This window comes from Esox lucius, chromosome 13, assembly GCF_011004845.1.
Source record: "Esox lucius isolate fEsoLuc1 chromosome 13, fEsoLuc1.pri, whole genome shotgun sequence".
NCBI lineage: Eukaryota > Metazoa > Chordata > Actinopteri > Esociformes > Esocidae > Esox > Esox lucius.
The window spans coordinates 14,951,304-14,968,614 of record NC_047581.1 but is presented as its reverse complement, the minus strand read 5'-3'; the positions used below and the strand labels follow the sequence as shown (position 1 = coordinate 14,968,614).

Genomic DNA, 17,311 nt, shown 5'->3' with positions numbered 1-17,311 from the left:
AAACACAAGTGCAGTTTCATAGTGCCAAAAAAAAACTATGTCCCAAGCTTCAATAGCTGGTGCGCTAACTTCATGTAGCAATCTTTTCACTCTTACCTTGCCTGGGAGGATTTCTTCCCCCACTCTTCCTTATGGTACTGCTTTAACTGTCATGTTCAAGAGCTTTCTTGCATGCACAGCTCACTTCAAGTCTCCCCAGAGTATTTAGGATTGAGTTCTGGGCTTTGACTCTACAATTCCATAACCCTCCATTTCTTCTTCTTGAGCCACTTTTGTGTTTTGAATCATTGTCCTGTTGCAAGATCCATGTTCGGTCCGGCTTCTGCGTTTTCACAGATGAACTTGTTTTCCTTAAACATTCTCTGGTATGATATGGAATGCATGGTTGGCTCAGTGATGGCTTGTTGGCCAGGCCCTAAAGCCGCAAAGCAGCCCCAAACCTTAATGCCACCGCCTCCATGTTTTACAGTTGTATGAGTTTCTTCTATTTAAAGATAGGGTTTTGTTTTTGGCAAACATGCTGTCTGGCATTGTGGCTAAAAAACATTTGACTCATCTGCCCGGAGCACGTTGTTCCAGTAGTTTCGGTCTTTACCCAATTGTTGTCTGTTAAACCTTGGTGGTGTCTTGATATTCTGTTTTGATAGCAGAGGCTTTTTCCTTCCTGATCTCCCATGTAGGCTCATGCACTTTGTGGAGGCATGAGAGGCCTGTAGATCCCTGTTACCGTGGATTTAATAAAGACTACTATGCAGATCTTTTGTTGATAACTTTGGCTGATTATTGGGCAACAATCTATGTAGATTGCCACTGGTCTGGAATTGGACAATGGAATGATGTACTTCCAGTTGCTTGGAAATGGCCTTGTAAACCCTTGTGGAAAGGTCTTGTATGATTAAATGTTTTGCTTTTTATTATGGTGAAGGTAGGGGTGTACAAACGTTTTTGAGTGTATATATTTTTTTTTGTTTCTTATAAGGTTGGTTTATCAATGAATTTGGTTGGTATTGGCTGAAATATCCGTGTATGTCACCAAAAATACAACTTTTCAGGGGGTGTCCATTTTCCCGTGACTGTATGCAGGCTAACCCTCTTGCCAGCCTTCAGCCTTGCTCTGCCCTGCACCCCTAACCCTGACCTGAGTACACAGTCAGATAGGCCTTTGTCTTAGTGCCTCCTCCACTTCCCTTTGCTATATGTTAACGCGGTTTATGCCTCAGCTAATGTGTTTATCTCATATCGCCGCTAAAAATATCCAAAAAATTGCACTTGTACTGTGGCATCACTAGGAACCACCCGTTGGCTGTAACCTCCGTCTTCTCTGGTTGTAAAGCCTGGCATATTTAACAACGGATAGAAGAGCTTTTAAATCCCTCCTCCCGGCTCCTCAGTGCGTGCGCGCGCGCGCTTGTGTGTTCCTTGGCTAGCGTTTATGTAAGTGCTCTAATCTGGCGGGCTTTACTTGGGCACAGTGGGGCGGCCAGACAGCTGGATAATGGACTCCTCCTACCTCCTGTCCTCTAGTATACTGTACTGATCCTAGACCTGCAGGTAGCTCTCACTCTGTTCTGCTCTGGGCTGTTGGACTGGATCAGGCCAGAGGAACCCCCCCCCCCCCCGTCTTTCTCTTCCTCTCTCCTCTGGGCATTGTGTTCTGTCAGTGTGTGCTGAGATGGGAGGAGATGGCACAGGCTCAGATTGGCAAGAGCTGTGGAAGATTTGGCGAGCGTCTCTCTCCCCCCTCCCCGCCCGCTCCCTTTTCTCTTTTCGCTCTCTCGCTGTTGTTGTAGAATGGAGAGGTCACATTCAAGATGAAAACCAGGTCAGTCAGGAAAAATGTGAAACCCTTTATGCTTTCTCATGGTATCAACATCAACTCTCTCGTTCAGTTCTCCACTGTCCCCCTAGCTCAACTTGGGCACTCTTTTCTATGTTTACCCTTGGACTAGCTATATGAGTGTGTGTGTGTGTGTGTGTGTGTGTGTGTGTGTGTGTGTGTGTGTGTGTGTGTGTGTGTGTGTGTGTGTTAGAGAGTGAGCAAGTGAAACAGAGTAAGAGACTTCGTGCTCGAGCCTGCGTTTGTTAGTGTGTTTATGTGAGTGGGTGTGTGTGTGTGCGCAGCTCTGCCTGCTGGCTGAGGGAGTGAGTAAGAGAGGGAGGGAGGGAGAGATAGAGGAGAGATCAGATGAGGGGATAGCGAGGCTGAGCACGTAGCACCGCCCCACAGTCAGTCCCACTTCCCTGTGAAAGTCCTCCCAGACGGCAGCCATTGGGGAACGACACGGCTGAGAGCAACGGACTAGCCCTGATAGAGCGGGAGAGAGAGAGGGAGAGAAGGGGTGATCAAGGAGAAAGCAAAGGAGCGGCGAGAAGCAGAGCATGTGCTGTTTGGAGAATGTCAACCTGACACAGTCTCCAGTATCAGGCCAGCAGGAGGAGGGCTGTGGAGGCTGAACTGTACCGGGAACACTAGCCTGGAGTGGCTACCTGCCTTCCCCTCCAGATCAGACCGCAAAGCTGCCTGAAACCCACCGGTGGTACGGGCGACAGCTGGAGTTACAGGCACGTGAGAGCGGGGACACTCCCTCCCCCTGGTTCATGCAATGTGTTGATTGGGCAGTCAGCGGGGTGACCTTATAGCAAGGAGAGTCGTGATTGGTTAAGGGTGTTTGCCACCTGCTTCGGCTGAGCGGCAGCTGATTGGGTGATTTGGTTCTTATGTGTTGCCCCACTGACCGGGACCGGAGGCCAGTGGACCCGCTGGGGAGTGTTCCTGTGCTGTTTAAACTGAATGGATCTGAGGGAGGGAGGGAGGGAGGGAGGGGAGGAGTCATCAAGTGACCCCAGACTTTCAGTCAATGAGTTGCAGTGTTGTTGCTTTATTTTGCTGGGTAATGGAAATTGTCTGTCTGTGTGCCCCTCTATGTGTCTGTCACTGTACCTGTCTGTCTGTGTGCCCCGCTGTACCTGTCTGTCTCTGTACTTGTCTGTCTCTGTACCTGTCTGTGTGGCCCTCTGTACGTGTCTGTGTGGGCCTCTGTATGTGTCTATCTCTGTGCCTGTCTGTCTGTCTGTCTCTGTCTTTCTTTGTGTCTAACTGTGTTTATTTGTGTATATCTGTGTGGATGTGGAAGGCGTGTGTGTGTTTTCTTGGTATGGCACGTAGCAGAGTGTCTGGCTGGACTGTGTGCTCTGGGCTGTCTCCCCCCCCCCCCACCCCCCCGGGAGAAGGCTGTAAAAGGTCAGTAGGTGTTGATCACGTGTTCCTCTCTTTTGGAACAAGCACGCCCAGGCCGACCCTCTGTCTCTTTCTCCGTCTCTCACATCTCTCCTGGAATGAATATTTCAAATGTAATACCCGGTCTAGTTTTTAGCACTTGACGGGTTGTGCATGTTGGCCTTGAAAGAGAACGTGAGAGCCAAGACTTGGACTGAGGCAGTGTTTGCATGTATAATTGTTCTCATGGAAGCAGTAATGTCATGGTAACATGCTTCTTTCTACTTTGTATTCCATGAAGTGTGATTACTGGTCTTGTTTTCCAGATGGTATTGTAGTCTCTACTTGACACACTTGTGGTTCAGGTGGTATAAATAATCTGGGTAAACCTTTGTTGGGAAAATAAATGGATGAGAAAGTAGATATGACACAGCAGATCGCATCAGAGCTGTCTTATCTTGTGTTCGTTGTTAGATTGTTTGGAGATTATCTCTTGGGACCTATGAACCCATGTCCAAGGCTGTTGTCCCAGGAGGTTGTTGGGACCATGCCCACTGATAACAGAACACGGCCCGGCCCACAAGTCTGTCCTCGTGCCAGAATCTGTCAGGCTGGCACAGGAAACGAGTGGGTGGTGTAAGCTCCTTACAGTAGCTACTGTTAATGAGCTGCCCTTCACTGACTTGAGGCTCTGGGGGAACACTAACACACACACACACACACACACACACACAGATCTGACTGATCTACAATTCACTTTGCCTCATGAGTAGCTACTGATTATTATTTGTAGATCAGGCAGTCACAATTTACCCGCGCACACAGATGAGATTAACCCGATGTCTCTTTCACTGTCTGTCTTCTGCACCATTTGTCTCTCTCTCTAATAGTTATCACACACCCCCAGCCAGCCAGCAGTAGTGGTGTGTCCCATGACAGGTTGATCTATCTCTCCTCTGAGCCCAGCGGGGCTTCCAGTGTCTTGTGCAAGGGGCTATCATGTGGTTGACTGGGTAACGGGCCCGTCTTTCCAAGAACTGTGTCACGTCAGGTTTTGGTAACGTGACACAGAATGACCCCCACGGCCAGTGAGAGATTAAGTGCTGTTGTTGGTTCTATTGGTAGGGCAGGTTCAACTGAACTGTCCATAGCATCTTATCACTGTCAGCCTGGGTGTCTGTCTGGGTCGTCTGGTTGGCTGGATTGTGAGGTTTGACCAAAGATTTGATCTGGGCTCCACAGACAGATGTTGATTGGAAGACGGCAGTTCTTCCTATAGTAAATAGGATGTTCGTACAAGTAATGAAGTAATGGCTGTTTGGGCTGTCCTGTGGTCTAATTTCAGGTCGTGTTTGTTGCAGGTCTTCTCCAGTATGGTAGGAATTGGTCGGCCATCGCCAAGATGGTGGGCTCCAAAACCGTGTCCCAGTGCAAGAACTTCTACTTCAACTACAAGAAGAGGCAGAAACTCGACGAGATTCTGCAACAGCATAAAATGAAATCGGTAATGTCTCGTCTTCCCTGCCTATAACCGTTACCGGATCAAGTCTTTGAAAGGGAACTGTGTCTGTGCCAAGGAATGCACCTCTATTGAGTGTGTTGTTTCTCGGCTGTGGTATTTAGTGTGTGTTGGTTTTCACCCAGGAGAGAGAGCGTAAGGCACGGCGTAAAGGCAAAGCCCTCCAAAGTGAAGAGGCCAGTGCCCCGTCTGCTGCCGAGGAGGAGGAAATGGAGGGCTCCGGGGCCAGTGGCAACGAGGAGGAGGCCCCAGAGGATGGAGAAGGTAGGAACCACGTACACTACAATGAATGTTTCAAAGAGCACTTGGACCCTCTCTCATTATCTTGTCCAAAACCAATGGCAGAATACTTCTAATGGTTCATATGGAATCTGAATCCAGCTACACAACATGTTCAGACTGCTCTTGAATCCTGGTTATATCTTCATTAACACGTGAGGTAGTGTTTGTTGATTTAGAAATCTTGAATGCTAAAGGAGATTTCCTTTTTGCTGTTTAATGTTATGGCTTGTTGTGTCTAGTGTATTTGTAACCGTGGAGTGCTATGAATCCTTGGCATCTTAGTAGTTCAGTGCTTGCAAGTTGAGTCATTTTCCAATATCAAGAACATTCTAGAAGCCTGAGAATAATGCAGTAGTTTGTTGATGTACCTTTACACCTATAGTCTCAATTACCACAGTGGAGATGGGAAGGCTAGGGGATATCCTCCATCATCACAATTGTTTTTGTGTTCTTGCTCATTGTACAGTGAAACCCGATTAGATGGAAAAGTGGCACTTTGATAAATCTGGAATCAGAGAGAAGGGGCACAAGAGAGAGGGAGACCGAGACTGTGGGATCAAAGTGAAAGAGGACAAGAGAATGTAACATGATTAACTGTAGGCTACTCAGACTAGCAGGCAGCCTGTATTGGATCCGCTCTCGCTCTGTTTCAGTTTCTGGGCTTCATTGGCATGGGAAACAGTTGTTTACATTGCCAAAGCAAGTGAAAAATAGGAACGATAAAATGCATAACAGAAGTGGCAGAGAAAAAAAATAACATAACACTCAAATGTTTTGGAAGGGCTGAGGCATTGCCAATGTAATGTTGTCATCTATTTACAGTGCTGTAACAATGTTAAAATACTTAAAGGAATGACAAGGGAAAATAAATGGAGATGAAATGGGGTTATGTGGACATTGTTATTCATTCTTTCCGGGTTGCCCTTTTCTCATGGCCACCGGTCACCAACATTACTGCTGTGTTTGCACATTACGCTATTTCGCCTAACACATTGGGGCATCTATCAGTGTTTAATTTTCTTTCAAAATCTTTGTGGGTCTGCAAGATTTGTGGGAAGTATGTGGTTAAATTCATATATTTGGCTGGAGATTCAGAAGTGTAGCTCCGTTTCCTTCAGATTCTTTCCCTGTCTATCTTCTGTCTCTCTTCTCATACACTATCTCCTTTACCAGGTGGGGTTAACAACAGCTCAGACACAGAGAGTCTGCCGTCTCCGCGCTCCTCTGAGGAAATCAAGGCTAAAGAGGAGGGAGGCGGCCGAGCCAAGACTGGCTGTAACTCCGGGGACAAGGATGCTTCATGCTCGGACACAGGCCAGGCAGGTGACGATAAGCCTCCAGGAGATGGAGAGAAGGCCATCAAGCAAGAAGTGAAGATAGAAGCAGGGGAAGTCAGTAAGGAGGAGCCCAGTGAATCCACAGACGGAGACAGGAAGCCCACTACTGCAGAGGCAGAGGAGAGCAAGAGCTCCTCAAAGAGCTCTAAGAGGGAACATGTGTCCAAAACTGGCTCTCATGCAGACAGTGACTCTAGCGCCACCTGCAGCGCTGATGAGGTTGAGGAGTCGGACAACACCGAGAAGAACAGGTGGGGGCTCAGGATGGGGGTGGTTACCAGTGGTGCTCAGGGCTGCGTGGAGGGTTACAGGTGGTGCTCAGGGCTGGGTGGGGAGGGGGGTTACAGGTGGAGGAACCCAGGGCTGGGGGGTGGTTACAGGTGGTGCTCAGGGCTGGGAGGAGGCTTACAGGTGGTGCTCAGGGCTGGGAGGAGGCTTACAGGTGGTGCCCAGGGCAGGGAGGAGGGTTACAGGTGGTGCCCAGGGCTGGGAGGAGGCTTACAGGTGGTGCCCAGGGCAGGGAGGAGGCTTACAGGTGGTGCCCAGGGCAGGGAGGAGGGTTACATCTGTGACTGGGCTTGCCTGCGTACTATTGTGTGTGTCAAAGATGTGGGCTGACGGCATGGGGGAGTGGTGATTGGTCCTGCAGTGTTTGCAGGGTATTTGCTAATTTCTTTCCATGACAGCAGACTGCATGTATTGGCAGAGCCTAGGGAACCAGTGCCCGCTGTGCCAAAGCAAATAATGTGTGTGTGTGTCTCTGTGTGTGTCTCTGTGTGTGTCTCTGTGTGTGTCTCTGTGTGTGTGTGTGTGTGTGTGTGTGTGTGTGTGTGTGTGTGTGTGTGTGTGTGCGCGCGCAGTCTCTTATGCTCTGTATGAGTGCATGCGGGTGTGTGTGGTGGCTTCTGCCCATCCGTTTCCATGCTTGTGTGCTGAGTATGTGCCATTGTGTGTGTGAGTGAGTGGGGGATGGGTGGTTAGGCATGTGGGATGGAAACACAATCAGAACCTCTGCTGTCTTGGTGTTTTCATAGCGCGAGGTTCTGCTCAGGGTCAATCTTTGTTTATGGGGAAAGTAAATAAGAGAAGCCTGGCTGTGGCCATATTAAGGAATGTGTGGTACATCCATTGGCAGCCTGCTGAATGGTGAACTCAGTGTTATGGTTCTCTCTCTCTCACTCTCTCTCTTCCCTTTCTCTCTCTCTCTCTCTCTCTCTCTCTTCCCTTTCTCTCTCTCTCTTCCCTTTCTCTCGCGCTCTCTCTCTCTCTCTTCCCTTTCTCTCTTTCATTCTCTCTCCAGGATGACTTCCCCTGGCCGTCCCAGCCTGCTGAACTATGCTCATGATGGGGTCATTTCCTCCCCTCTGCAGAAGCCTATGGACCTGAAGCAGCTCAAACAGAGGGCTGCTGCCATTCCCCCTATAGTGAGTCTTCCCCCGTCGTTACACACAGCTTGTAGCTCAGTCTTCTCCGTCAATCGTTACACACAGCTTGTAGCTCATTCTTCTCTGCCCGTCGTTACACACAGCTTGTAGCTCAGTCTTCTCCGTCCGTCGTTACACACAGCTTGTAGCTCAGTCTTCTCCGTCAATCGTTACACACAGCTTGTAGCTCATTCTTCTCTGCCCGTCGTTACACACAGCTTGTAGCTCATTCTTCTCCGTCCGTCTTTACACACAGCTTGTAGCTTAGTCTTCTCCGTCAATCGTTACACACAGCTTGTAGCTCAGTCTTCTCCGTCAATCGTTACACACAGCTTGTAGCTCAGTCTTCTCTGCCCGTGGTTACACACAGCTTGTAGCTCAGTCTTCTCCGTCAATCGTTACACACAGCTTGTAGCTCATTCTTCTCCGTCAATCGTTACACACAGCTTGTAGCTCATTCTTCTCTGCCCGTCGTTACACACAGCTTGTAGCTCAGTCTTCTCCGTCCGTCGTTACACACAGCTTGTAGCTCAGTCTTCTCCGTCAATCGTTACACACAGCTTGTAGCTCATTCTTCTCTGCCCGTCGTTACACACAGCTTGTAGCTCATTCTTCTCCGTCCGTCTTTACACACAGCTTGTAGCTCAGTCTTCTCCGTCAATCGTTACACACAGCTTGTAGCTATGTCTTCTCCGTCAATTGTTACACACAGCTTGTAGCTCAGTCTTCTCCGTCAATCGTTACACACAGCTTGTAGCTCAGTCTTCTCCGTCAATCGTTACACACAGCTTGTAGCTCAGTCTTCTCCATCCTTGGAAAGCACCCGGGAGCCAGGAAGGTAGCATCAGTAACCGATAAATCCTTAGATTAGTTCACCCTAGTCACTGTAAACCCTTCAGTGGTATTAAGGCCAGCCATCCTGTAATGAAAATACTGCTGCTTACACAGATAACAGCATGGCAAGTAAAATGAAGTCATATTTGTATTAGATAAGCGTGCCAGCTGGAGAGGCGATTTACTGACGCGGAAGGTGTGCTTGCGCACGTGTGCTGAACACCCAGCCTCTCTGTCCCATGTGAGCAGATGCCCCAGATGCCGGACTGCGGTCCCCGGGGTGGGGGCGCGAAGGCCATCCGGCCCCACGACGCCCTGGCTCTGTACCAGCGTCAGATCACCAAGGCCCACGGAGAGTCCTCGCAGGAAGCCAAGCAGCAGCACATCGGTCCGTCCGTTAAAGCGCAGCCCTGCCCGGCCCAGGGAGACGGAGACCGAGACGGCCACGGCATCAGCAGCCCCCGCGGCCGGCCACGCAGTCCCTCCAACAGCGACAAGGACGGTAGGAACAGCAGGCCCCCCCTCCAGATCCCCCTCCCGATCAGTCACAACACTGCCCCCCCCCCCCCCACCTCGGGCCGAACGCCACTGTAGAGGGTCCGTCGGTGCTGTTGTTTAGATGTGGCCCGGGGTGATTCTGTGCTGACAGTCGTGCACGCTGTGGTGGAAAGTAGCGTGGATCTCCACCCTCGCCGTCAGGTGTCCTGAGACACTGGGATCTGGGTAGATCTCACTAGCAGATCTCCCTAAACGGTCTGTGCTTCCTTGACCCTGTTCTAAGTTGAAATAAGTTGACTCACCTGGACTTTGACGATGAACCTTTACTTAATGAATAACAGAAAATCTTTGTTAAGTCATCCTATCTCCAGTCAGAATAAGGCTCATGTGAATTGCTAGACCTATCTAGACCCAACTTCTTAAGGAGTTATTCAGAATATGTTTAAACAACATTCCCCATTGCTGCGCTGGGTTGATAAACAAGCGGATGTGGATGAATGAGAAGTTATGCCCGCTTTTAGAAGAAGATGGAAGCACTGGAGGATCTGTTATTGTCATTGACCCTGGAGAACAGACCCCAGGGGCATGGGGTGAGCTGGGGTGTAATCATTAGTCCAATCTGTAGCGAACCGTTGCGTTTTGCACCGCAAATCTGAGTTACTATTGGACATATTCAGGTAGGTCCCTTAGTTTGGTTTGCTTCTGTTTGGTTCCTTGTAACGCTGCCCCCATGCTTGTGTGTGCATTTATCTGTGTGTGAGCAGAAGAGTGACTCCCAAAACAACAAACTGAGGACGTAGCCATTTGAGTCACTTGGAAACAAGGCGTGTGTGTCTGTGCGCGTGCGTGCCTGTGTGTGATGTAAGTACCGGGTATGTGATCAGCTGCAGTGTGTCTGTGTGCGTGCGTGCGTGCGTGCGTGCGTGCGCGTGCGTGTGATGTAAGTACCGGGTATGTGATCAGCTGCAGTGTGTCTGTGTCCCTGCAGAGCTGGAAGGCAACGAGAGGTGGCTGCAGACCCTACTTCACGGATTACGTAGGTTCACACCCCGTCCCACCCCGCTCCACCCCTAACACACCGCCCGGCACACACCTAGTCACCTCCTCAGTGGGCTTGGAGTGTGTGTGTGTGTCCAGTAAAACACTAGAAGTGGGTGTGGTAGCGTGTGTGTGTCCACTCTATAACACTAGTAGGGACATGGGGCTGTGTTGGAGCGGTGTTGCTGTGTGGCTGACTGCACAGACACTGCTTGGCTGCTCTCCTTGCTGTGCCATGATGATGAAGATGATGAAGATGATGATGATGATGATGATGAGAGGGCATTTAAAGCTAGCGCTGGCCAAGGGATGGCTCTCACCTTCCAGAAAGTTTTCTGAACTACCCAATCCTGGAGCTTACTAAGTGTTTCGGTGTGTGTGTTTTTGTGCGTGTGTGTGTCCTGTCTTACAGATAAGTCCCGGGCCTTCTCTCCTCACGGGGACCCTAAGAAGCAGGCGGTGGGGCCGGAGGACCTGAGGTCCACTACCCTGGGCCGGTCGGTCATGTCCCCCTACCCCATGTCCCCTCGAGACATGGCCAAGCTCAGCCATGATCAGCACTTGCTCCACTACAATCCCTGTGAGTTCTGTTGAACCACTACTTAACCAACCCTGTGTCTCCTCGTCATCCTTAACCAACCCTGTGTCTCCTCGTCATCCTTAACCAACCCTGTGTCTCCTCGTCATCCTTAACCAACCCTGTGTCTCCTCGTCATCCTTAACCAACCCTGTGTCTCCTCGTCATCCTTAACCAACCCTGTGTCTCCTCGTCATCCTTAACCAACCCCGTGTCTGCTCGTCATCCTTAACCAACCCTGTGTCTCCTCGTCATCCTTAACCAACCCCGTGTCTCCTCGTCATCCTTAACCAACCCCGTGTCTCCTCGTCATCCTTAACCAACCCTGTGTCTCCTCGTCATCCTTAACCAACCCCGTGTCTCCTCGTCATCCTTAACCAACCCTCTCCTGTACTTGTATCCATATTAATGTCTGTTGGTCTGTCTCCCCTCTCTCAGCTTTCCAGCAGACCGGTCACTCTGGGCCCCCTGGTCTGCAGCAGGATGGCGCCAGATTGGCCGCAGTGCGACCCCTCCACATGCCAGAGCCACCCCCTCTCATCTCCTCCAACAAGTCAGGGGGGTCTATCACACAGGTACAGTCCACTAGCTCCAGCGAGCCGTAGCACATGTGATGAGTTGAGTGATCTGTGCCAGTGAATCCAGTGTTGCCGTGCTCACTGTTGCTGCGTGGTTCACAGGGCACCCCGGTGCAGATGCACAGCCCGGCTCATGGCTTGGACCACGGGAAGATGCCCCCTGCACAGATGGGTTTGTCCTGGATGGATCAGAGGAAAGTGGGTGAGTCCAAGTGTCTGGAGTGGGTGAAGCACTCCCAGCCTTGGTTTGCTGGTGAGTTGCCCTCTTCTTACCCTAACCTTCCATTGTTGTGTCCCCGTGTCCTGGCCGTTCTGTGCTGACACGCTCTCCCCTCTGCTTTTGTCTCATTCTGTCTCTCTGTGACTCCTACACGCACCAGGTCCCTACCCTGTGGTGAAGCAGGAGCAGCTGTCCCCACGGTGCTCGTCCTCCCAGGCGGAGAACCTGTCCACGCAGGGTGGGCCCCACGACTCCAACGCCGGACGTGGTGAGCTAACGGCTAGATGCACCACGTACTGCCTTGTCTTCAATCAGATGGCTTCATTAGCTCGAAGCTTTACCATTAGGCATCAAACTAATCTAAGCTAATAAGACTCTGCTGGCAGACGAACTGCTGGCTACTATCACAAACTTGGTCTAGTTAGCAGCAGCTCACTTACATCGGACTCATTTGATTTAACATTATTTGTAACTTAAATTTGTTAATTGTTTTTCAACTTTGAGTGCATTTGTTTGTGCTCTTAGTTTGGACTGGACTTTTTTTGTGAAAACTTGTTGCGTAGGAGTGCTGTCGTGGATTTAGTTATTACACACACCACTTCACAGAGCAGGCACTCTCCCAACAGGAACATAGAATACACCAATGTTGCCCAATAGGATCTTGCTCGATTATGCTTGGCTCTAGCCACTTTTTCAAGGTACTGCCCACTCTGTTTTGTGCCTCTAATTGTAAATCACTTTGATAATTTTTCTGCTCATTACAATTTAATGAATAACTCAATCACTATAGTACTTAGCTAGATGTAGAATTATATAGTTAACAGAACTATGTGTAGAATTTTTGCATTAGAATTTCAGGAAGTGCCAGCAACGTATCTGCAGTAATAGAGTGAAATCATTATTTCACCATATAAGGTTTTTTGGGTTCATATAACATTTAATTCATATGATCATATACCAGACCCTCAAAGCAGCTTCCAGGTAGAGAATACATTCTTCACATAGCTCATTTAAAGGATGAAAATGCAAAAAATGTATCTCCTATGAGAATACAAGGGGGGAATTATTTCGATAGTGGAATTGTTTTGAGTGTTAAGATGACAGCACCATAAAACTGATAAAAATAGAATGGCCCCTCAAATCTCCTCATGGCAGTTTGACTGGTGAAGTCATGGGTACACTCAAAATGGCTACCTGATGTTGTGATTCATTCATTTCCTTGGTAATGTTTGTTCCTGATGTGATTCATGGAATGCAATATATTTGTTTTAATATCAGTTCAATTGATTTAGCAAATCGCATCCCAGAGGTGTACACTTTCTACTTTTACTTCCTGGTTTTTCTTCCTGCTTTCTCATGGGTACACAGCAATGCCAGTGAATGCTATTCTGGATCCTTGGCACATCCCTTTAAGAGGTGGGAGAATGAAATAGTAACATTTCCTGAAAGGATTTTTTTTTATCAGGCTTGCATGACATGATCAAAACAGCTAGTTGGCACTTGAGACATTTTCTGAATAGCGATTGGGCAATATCCAAACCACCAATGACCTCCATCCCACATACTCCAGTTGGACAGCCAGTGTTCACTCTGCTCTCTGCTTATGTCTCGTGTGGCCCAGTTTGTAGAGGATGGCACGACGCCAGGGTTGTGGGTTTGATTCCCTGAGGGGGGGCCGGTATGAAGAAGCAGAAATAAATTAAATCAATACTATGTTTCATTCTAGATGTATTTCTTTAAGGTCAAAATGTTCTCTGTTGTTGGTGAGCGCACCTCCAAGCCGGTATAAAGCCCTGACCGTTGAATTTGCAGGGTCCATGCCAGCAGTCCAGGGGGGAAGCATCACCAAGGGCATCCCAGGAACCAGAGTGCACCAGGACCCCACCATCTCCTACCGAGGAGGCTCAATCACTCAGGTTAGAACAACATGCCGGTCACTTAGCCACAATCTCTTGCTTACTTATTTCTTATTTGGACTTAATGAACTTTGACCTAAGAGTCTCACTGGACTGTTTGTTGCCCGCCTCCACGTGAAACAAAAGCAACGGCACGGTGGTGTTAGGAGGTCATGTGCCCGGGTTAGAAAGCTGCTCAGGCCGAGGCTGAGTCTCCCTGACGCTCCTCACTGGTGTCACAAAACCCCCGCTCTGATTGCTCCCCGTCGCCCTGGCAACAGGTACACAGTGTACCACATCTGTTCCCTGCTTCATTTGTTTACTCTCTCCTCTCGCTAACCCCCGTCAACGACACACACCGTTCTCTGCCTGCTCTAATATCTCCCCCAGCCAACTGGCCTGGAGATCTGGTGAAATCGTAGTATATGCCCAGATGGATGGTAGCGAGAGAGGTCATATATAATTAGAGCGGACGGCGATGTCGCTGCGCTCCTGCTCTGTTTGTCTAGCTGACCGATAGGTAGCGCAAAAGGCTGCGTGTCGCTGTTGTGCGCGCGCTTGCTGTTGAGCAGATAAGGATTTGTTGCGTCAGGTGCGTAGGTCGTTCACATCTCAACTGATAATGGTGGAAGCTAAGGGTGGATTCAAGTAGATAGGATTGGTGTGCATGTTGTAAGGAGAGCACCTACACCTCACCCGCCCTCGTAGCCTGGCCCGCTGACCTTCACTACCCCCCCCCCCCCCCCCCCCCCCACTATCTCTGGAAAGAGCAGTAATCAACAGACAGGAAATATGATCTAGAGCAGCACATGTCCCTCTTCACCCCGCTCCTCCCCCCTGACAGGCTCCAAGGACGGCCCTGTGCTCTGTGTCTCTGGCCACCTCTCTCCCTCTGCTCCCAGCAGGCTAACACAAACCCTCAGCGGCCAAGACGGAAATGGGACTCACACCTGAAGTGTGCCAGAGGCCGAACCTGCTGCTGCCATTTTGTCACCTGGTGTCAGGGCTGCGTATTAGTGCCATTGTTTGAGACAGACATTTTATTTTAATGTGAATAAACATCTGCTGGTGTTGTAGCGGGCAACTCCATTAGTTCAGTGTGTGGCCTTTTTAGCCACAGCAGTAGGGACAGGGCGCTCTGGCATGGTAGATTCACGACTTGACAGACATCCACGACTGAGCTCCAGTTTTCACACAGTTCTTCAGTTGGCGTCTGTGATGCACACTCAGTATGATTTTGGTCTCTCCAGCTCGATTGGTTCAAGAGATGGTGTTTTAGAGCAAATTAACACGCGTTATGCAGATTATTCAAAATGATTATCGTCAGCTCTGATAAACGTTCTGGTGTGTTGGGATGGAGGAACAGTCATAGCAATCTGGTTTGTTGCCTCTAGGTTAAACTCTTCAAGGGATATAAGGGTTATTATGCAAGTTTTATTTATAAACATTCAAAAGGATTTGCTCTGTATCCCTGTGGCTTTTATTTAAACCCATTTTTACCTATGCACATTTTAAATGCCAGTAATTACAGAAAGGTTGAGAAACACTGACTAAGTGCCTTTGACAGTGGTATGGTCGTTGGTGCCAGACGTGGTGGTTCCAGCATCTCAGAAACAGCAGACCAACTGGGATTTTCACATACTACCGTCTCCAGAGTTTACTGAGAACGGTGTGATAAACAAGAAACATCCAGGGACTGGCAGTTCTGTGGTGAAAACAACTTGTTAATGAGAGAGGTCGGAGAGGAATGGCCAGGCGAGCTTAAGCTGAAAGAAAGGCCACAGATACTCAAATAACCAGCCTTTATAACATAGGTGCGTGGAAGGGCATCTCTGAATCTACGTACCTTGAAGCAGATGAACGCAAATGAAGGGTTCTGCCCGATCCTAGTACCTCATCAAGTTGCCAGTGTGCGTATTCTTCTGTATTTTGTGAAATGAGTGTGGTGTTCCTCACCCTGACCCCCTCTTCTCTCCACAGGGCACCCCGGCAGATGTGCTGTATAAGGGGACCATAACCCGTCTGATCACAGAGGACAGCCCCAGCAGGGCGGAGAGGGACCAGGCCAAAGGACACGTTGTCTATGAGGGTGTCAGTGGGCACATCCTCACCTTTGACCGTCAGTACTCTAACCCTTCTAGAAATGCATGACTTTCACACCTACAGGAAGTTACTCCTGAAGGGAGAAGGCTGCTCCTCAGTGCCCTCTGAACTTGGGGTGTTTCTCGATGCCCTCTTCCTCAGTTCCCAGTTGTTTTGTGTACTCCCCAGGCCCGTCCTCTCAGAACCCTAAAGACGATGGCCGGGGTCAGCACGGGGACATTCTGGGGCTGAAGAGGCCTTTTGATGTCATGGAGGGAGGGATCTCCAGGGGGTTGCCAATGAGGGAGTCTTTGTCTGCTGCCAACTGTGAGGGTGAGTTGCTGCTACAGCATGTCCTTTACCTGGAGAACTCCATAACATAACGCTGCTCTGTGTTATTCCCACTCAGTAACAATGCTGCTCTGTGTTCTCCCCACTCAATAACATAACTCTGCTCTGTGTTCTCCCCACTCAATAACATTACGCTGCTGTGTTCTCCCCAATCAATAACATAACGGTGCTCTGTGTTCCCCTTACTCAATAACATAACGCTGCTGTGTGTTCTCCCTACTCAATAACATAACGCTGCTGTGTGTTCTCCCTACTCAATAACATAACGCTGCTGTGTGTTCTCCCTACTCAATAACATAACGCTGCTGTGTGTTCTCCCTACTCCAGGTCTGATTGGCAGAGCCATGCCGCATGAGCGAGACAGCCCACACCCAGCACACCACATCCGTGGTTCCATTTCACAGGGTATGCCTCTACCTCAGGTGTAGCCACACTTTTATTCCCCTACATCAGATATGGCCACAGTTTTTTTTCCCCAACTGCATCCAATTTAGCCATTCTCTTACTCTACTACATCAGATATGGTCCCATTTATTCCACTGCACTTGTATTCCATTAGACCAGGTGTGGTCACCTAGTCTCGTTAAACACATTTTAACTCCTGTGTGTTTCTGTTCCACCTCCAGGTATTCCCCGTCACCTGGACCCCCAGGATGGCTACATGAGACGCGAGGCCAAGCAGATGAAGAGAGAGGCCTCTCCTCCCCGCGGGCCTGGGCAGATGGCTGACCCCATGAAGGGCCGAGAGGGGTTAGTACCCACTGTGAAGGAGGGGGGCCGGTCCATACACCTTATCCCCCGAGAGGAGCTCCGACAGATGCCCGAAGGCATGATGATGACCAAGGCCATAAAAGATGGCATCATAGCACAGGTAAGTGATGTGCAAATGTTTCGTTTGGACAATTCTCTTCTGCTGGGAAAAATGGTCAGCGCTTCTCATAATGTCCTTTAACCAGGGCACGCCAATGAAGCAGGAGCCAGGTGGCTCCAGGAAGGGGCATGACGTTCGCTCCATTATCGCCAGCTCCCCACGCTCTCACTACGCCATCCCCTCGCACCTAGAGATGCGCGGGCCTGAGCAGCGGGGCCGCTACGAGGAGGGCGCTAAAGGCCGTCCCAGCGCTGTGGTCAGCACAGCCAGCTCCATGGCCCGCTCCTCGCCCCTGGCCATGGGGGGAGATCCGGGCGGCAAGGCCCACCACAGCCCTGTGGGCTACGAGGAACACAAGGCTGGCATGAGAGCTCCGTACCCTGGGCCTTCTCACCGAGGCTCCCCCCTGTCCAGGGAGTCAGGCCAACGGCAACATGAAGGTATGTCCGCACACACCTCTGGTTTGTCTGCTAGTTAATCGCGCCCCCCAGGAGGTCTCAGTACAAGATGCCCGACCCTGCCCTGACCTGTCGTAGAGCCTTCATGATGGGAAGGCATCAGTTTCTTCCCCCTGGGTTGTGACAGGAG

At 49.9% G+C, this 17,311-nt stretch overlaps 1 protein-coding gene across 8 annotated transcripts in view; it reads left to right on the top strand.

The window, feature by feature from the left end:
* ncor2 (nuclear receptor corepressor 2) overlaps positions 1-17,311 on the top strand; it is a 123,051-nt gene that overhangs the window by 96,404 nt on the left and 9,336 nt on the right. For 4 of the 8 annotated variants that reach the window (XM_020052543.3, XM_020052542.3, XM_010895066.5 and 1 more), the window contains exons 18-33: positions 4,579-4,721; positions 4,862-5,000; positions 6,192-6,606; positions 7,656-7,779; positions 8,863-9,115; positions 10,100-10,147; positions 10,562-10,729; positions 11,165-11,301; positions 11,407-11,557; positions 11,685-11,792; positions 13,337-13,440; positions 15,400-15,538; positions 15,691-15,834; positions 16,180-16,257; positions 16,479-16,723; positions 16,809-17,163. In XM_020052543.3, the coding sequence (XP_019908102.2) occupies positions 4,579-4,721; positions 4,862-5,000; positions 6,192-6,606; positions 7,656-7,779; positions 8,863-9,115; positions 10,100-10,147; positions 10,562-10,729; positions 11,165-11,301; positions 11,407-11,557; positions 11,685-11,792; positions 13,337-13,440; positions 15,400-15,538; positions 15,691-15,834; positions 16,180-16,257; positions 16,479-16,723; positions 16,809-17,163 (2,751 nt within the window). The remainder of the gene's footprint in view (positions 1-4,578; positions 4,722-4,861; positions 5,001-6,191; positions 6,607-7,655; positions 7,780-8,862; positions 9,116-10,099; positions 10,148-10,561; positions 10,730-11,164; positions 11,302-11,406; positions 11,558-11,684; positions 11,793-13,336; positions 13,441-15,399; positions 15,539-15,690; positions 15,835-16,179; positions 16,258-16,478; positions 16,724-16,808; positions 17,164-17,311) is intronic. The other 4 variants (XM_020052546.3, XM_020052545.3, XM_010895067.5 and 1 more) reach the window with 3 other exon arrangements.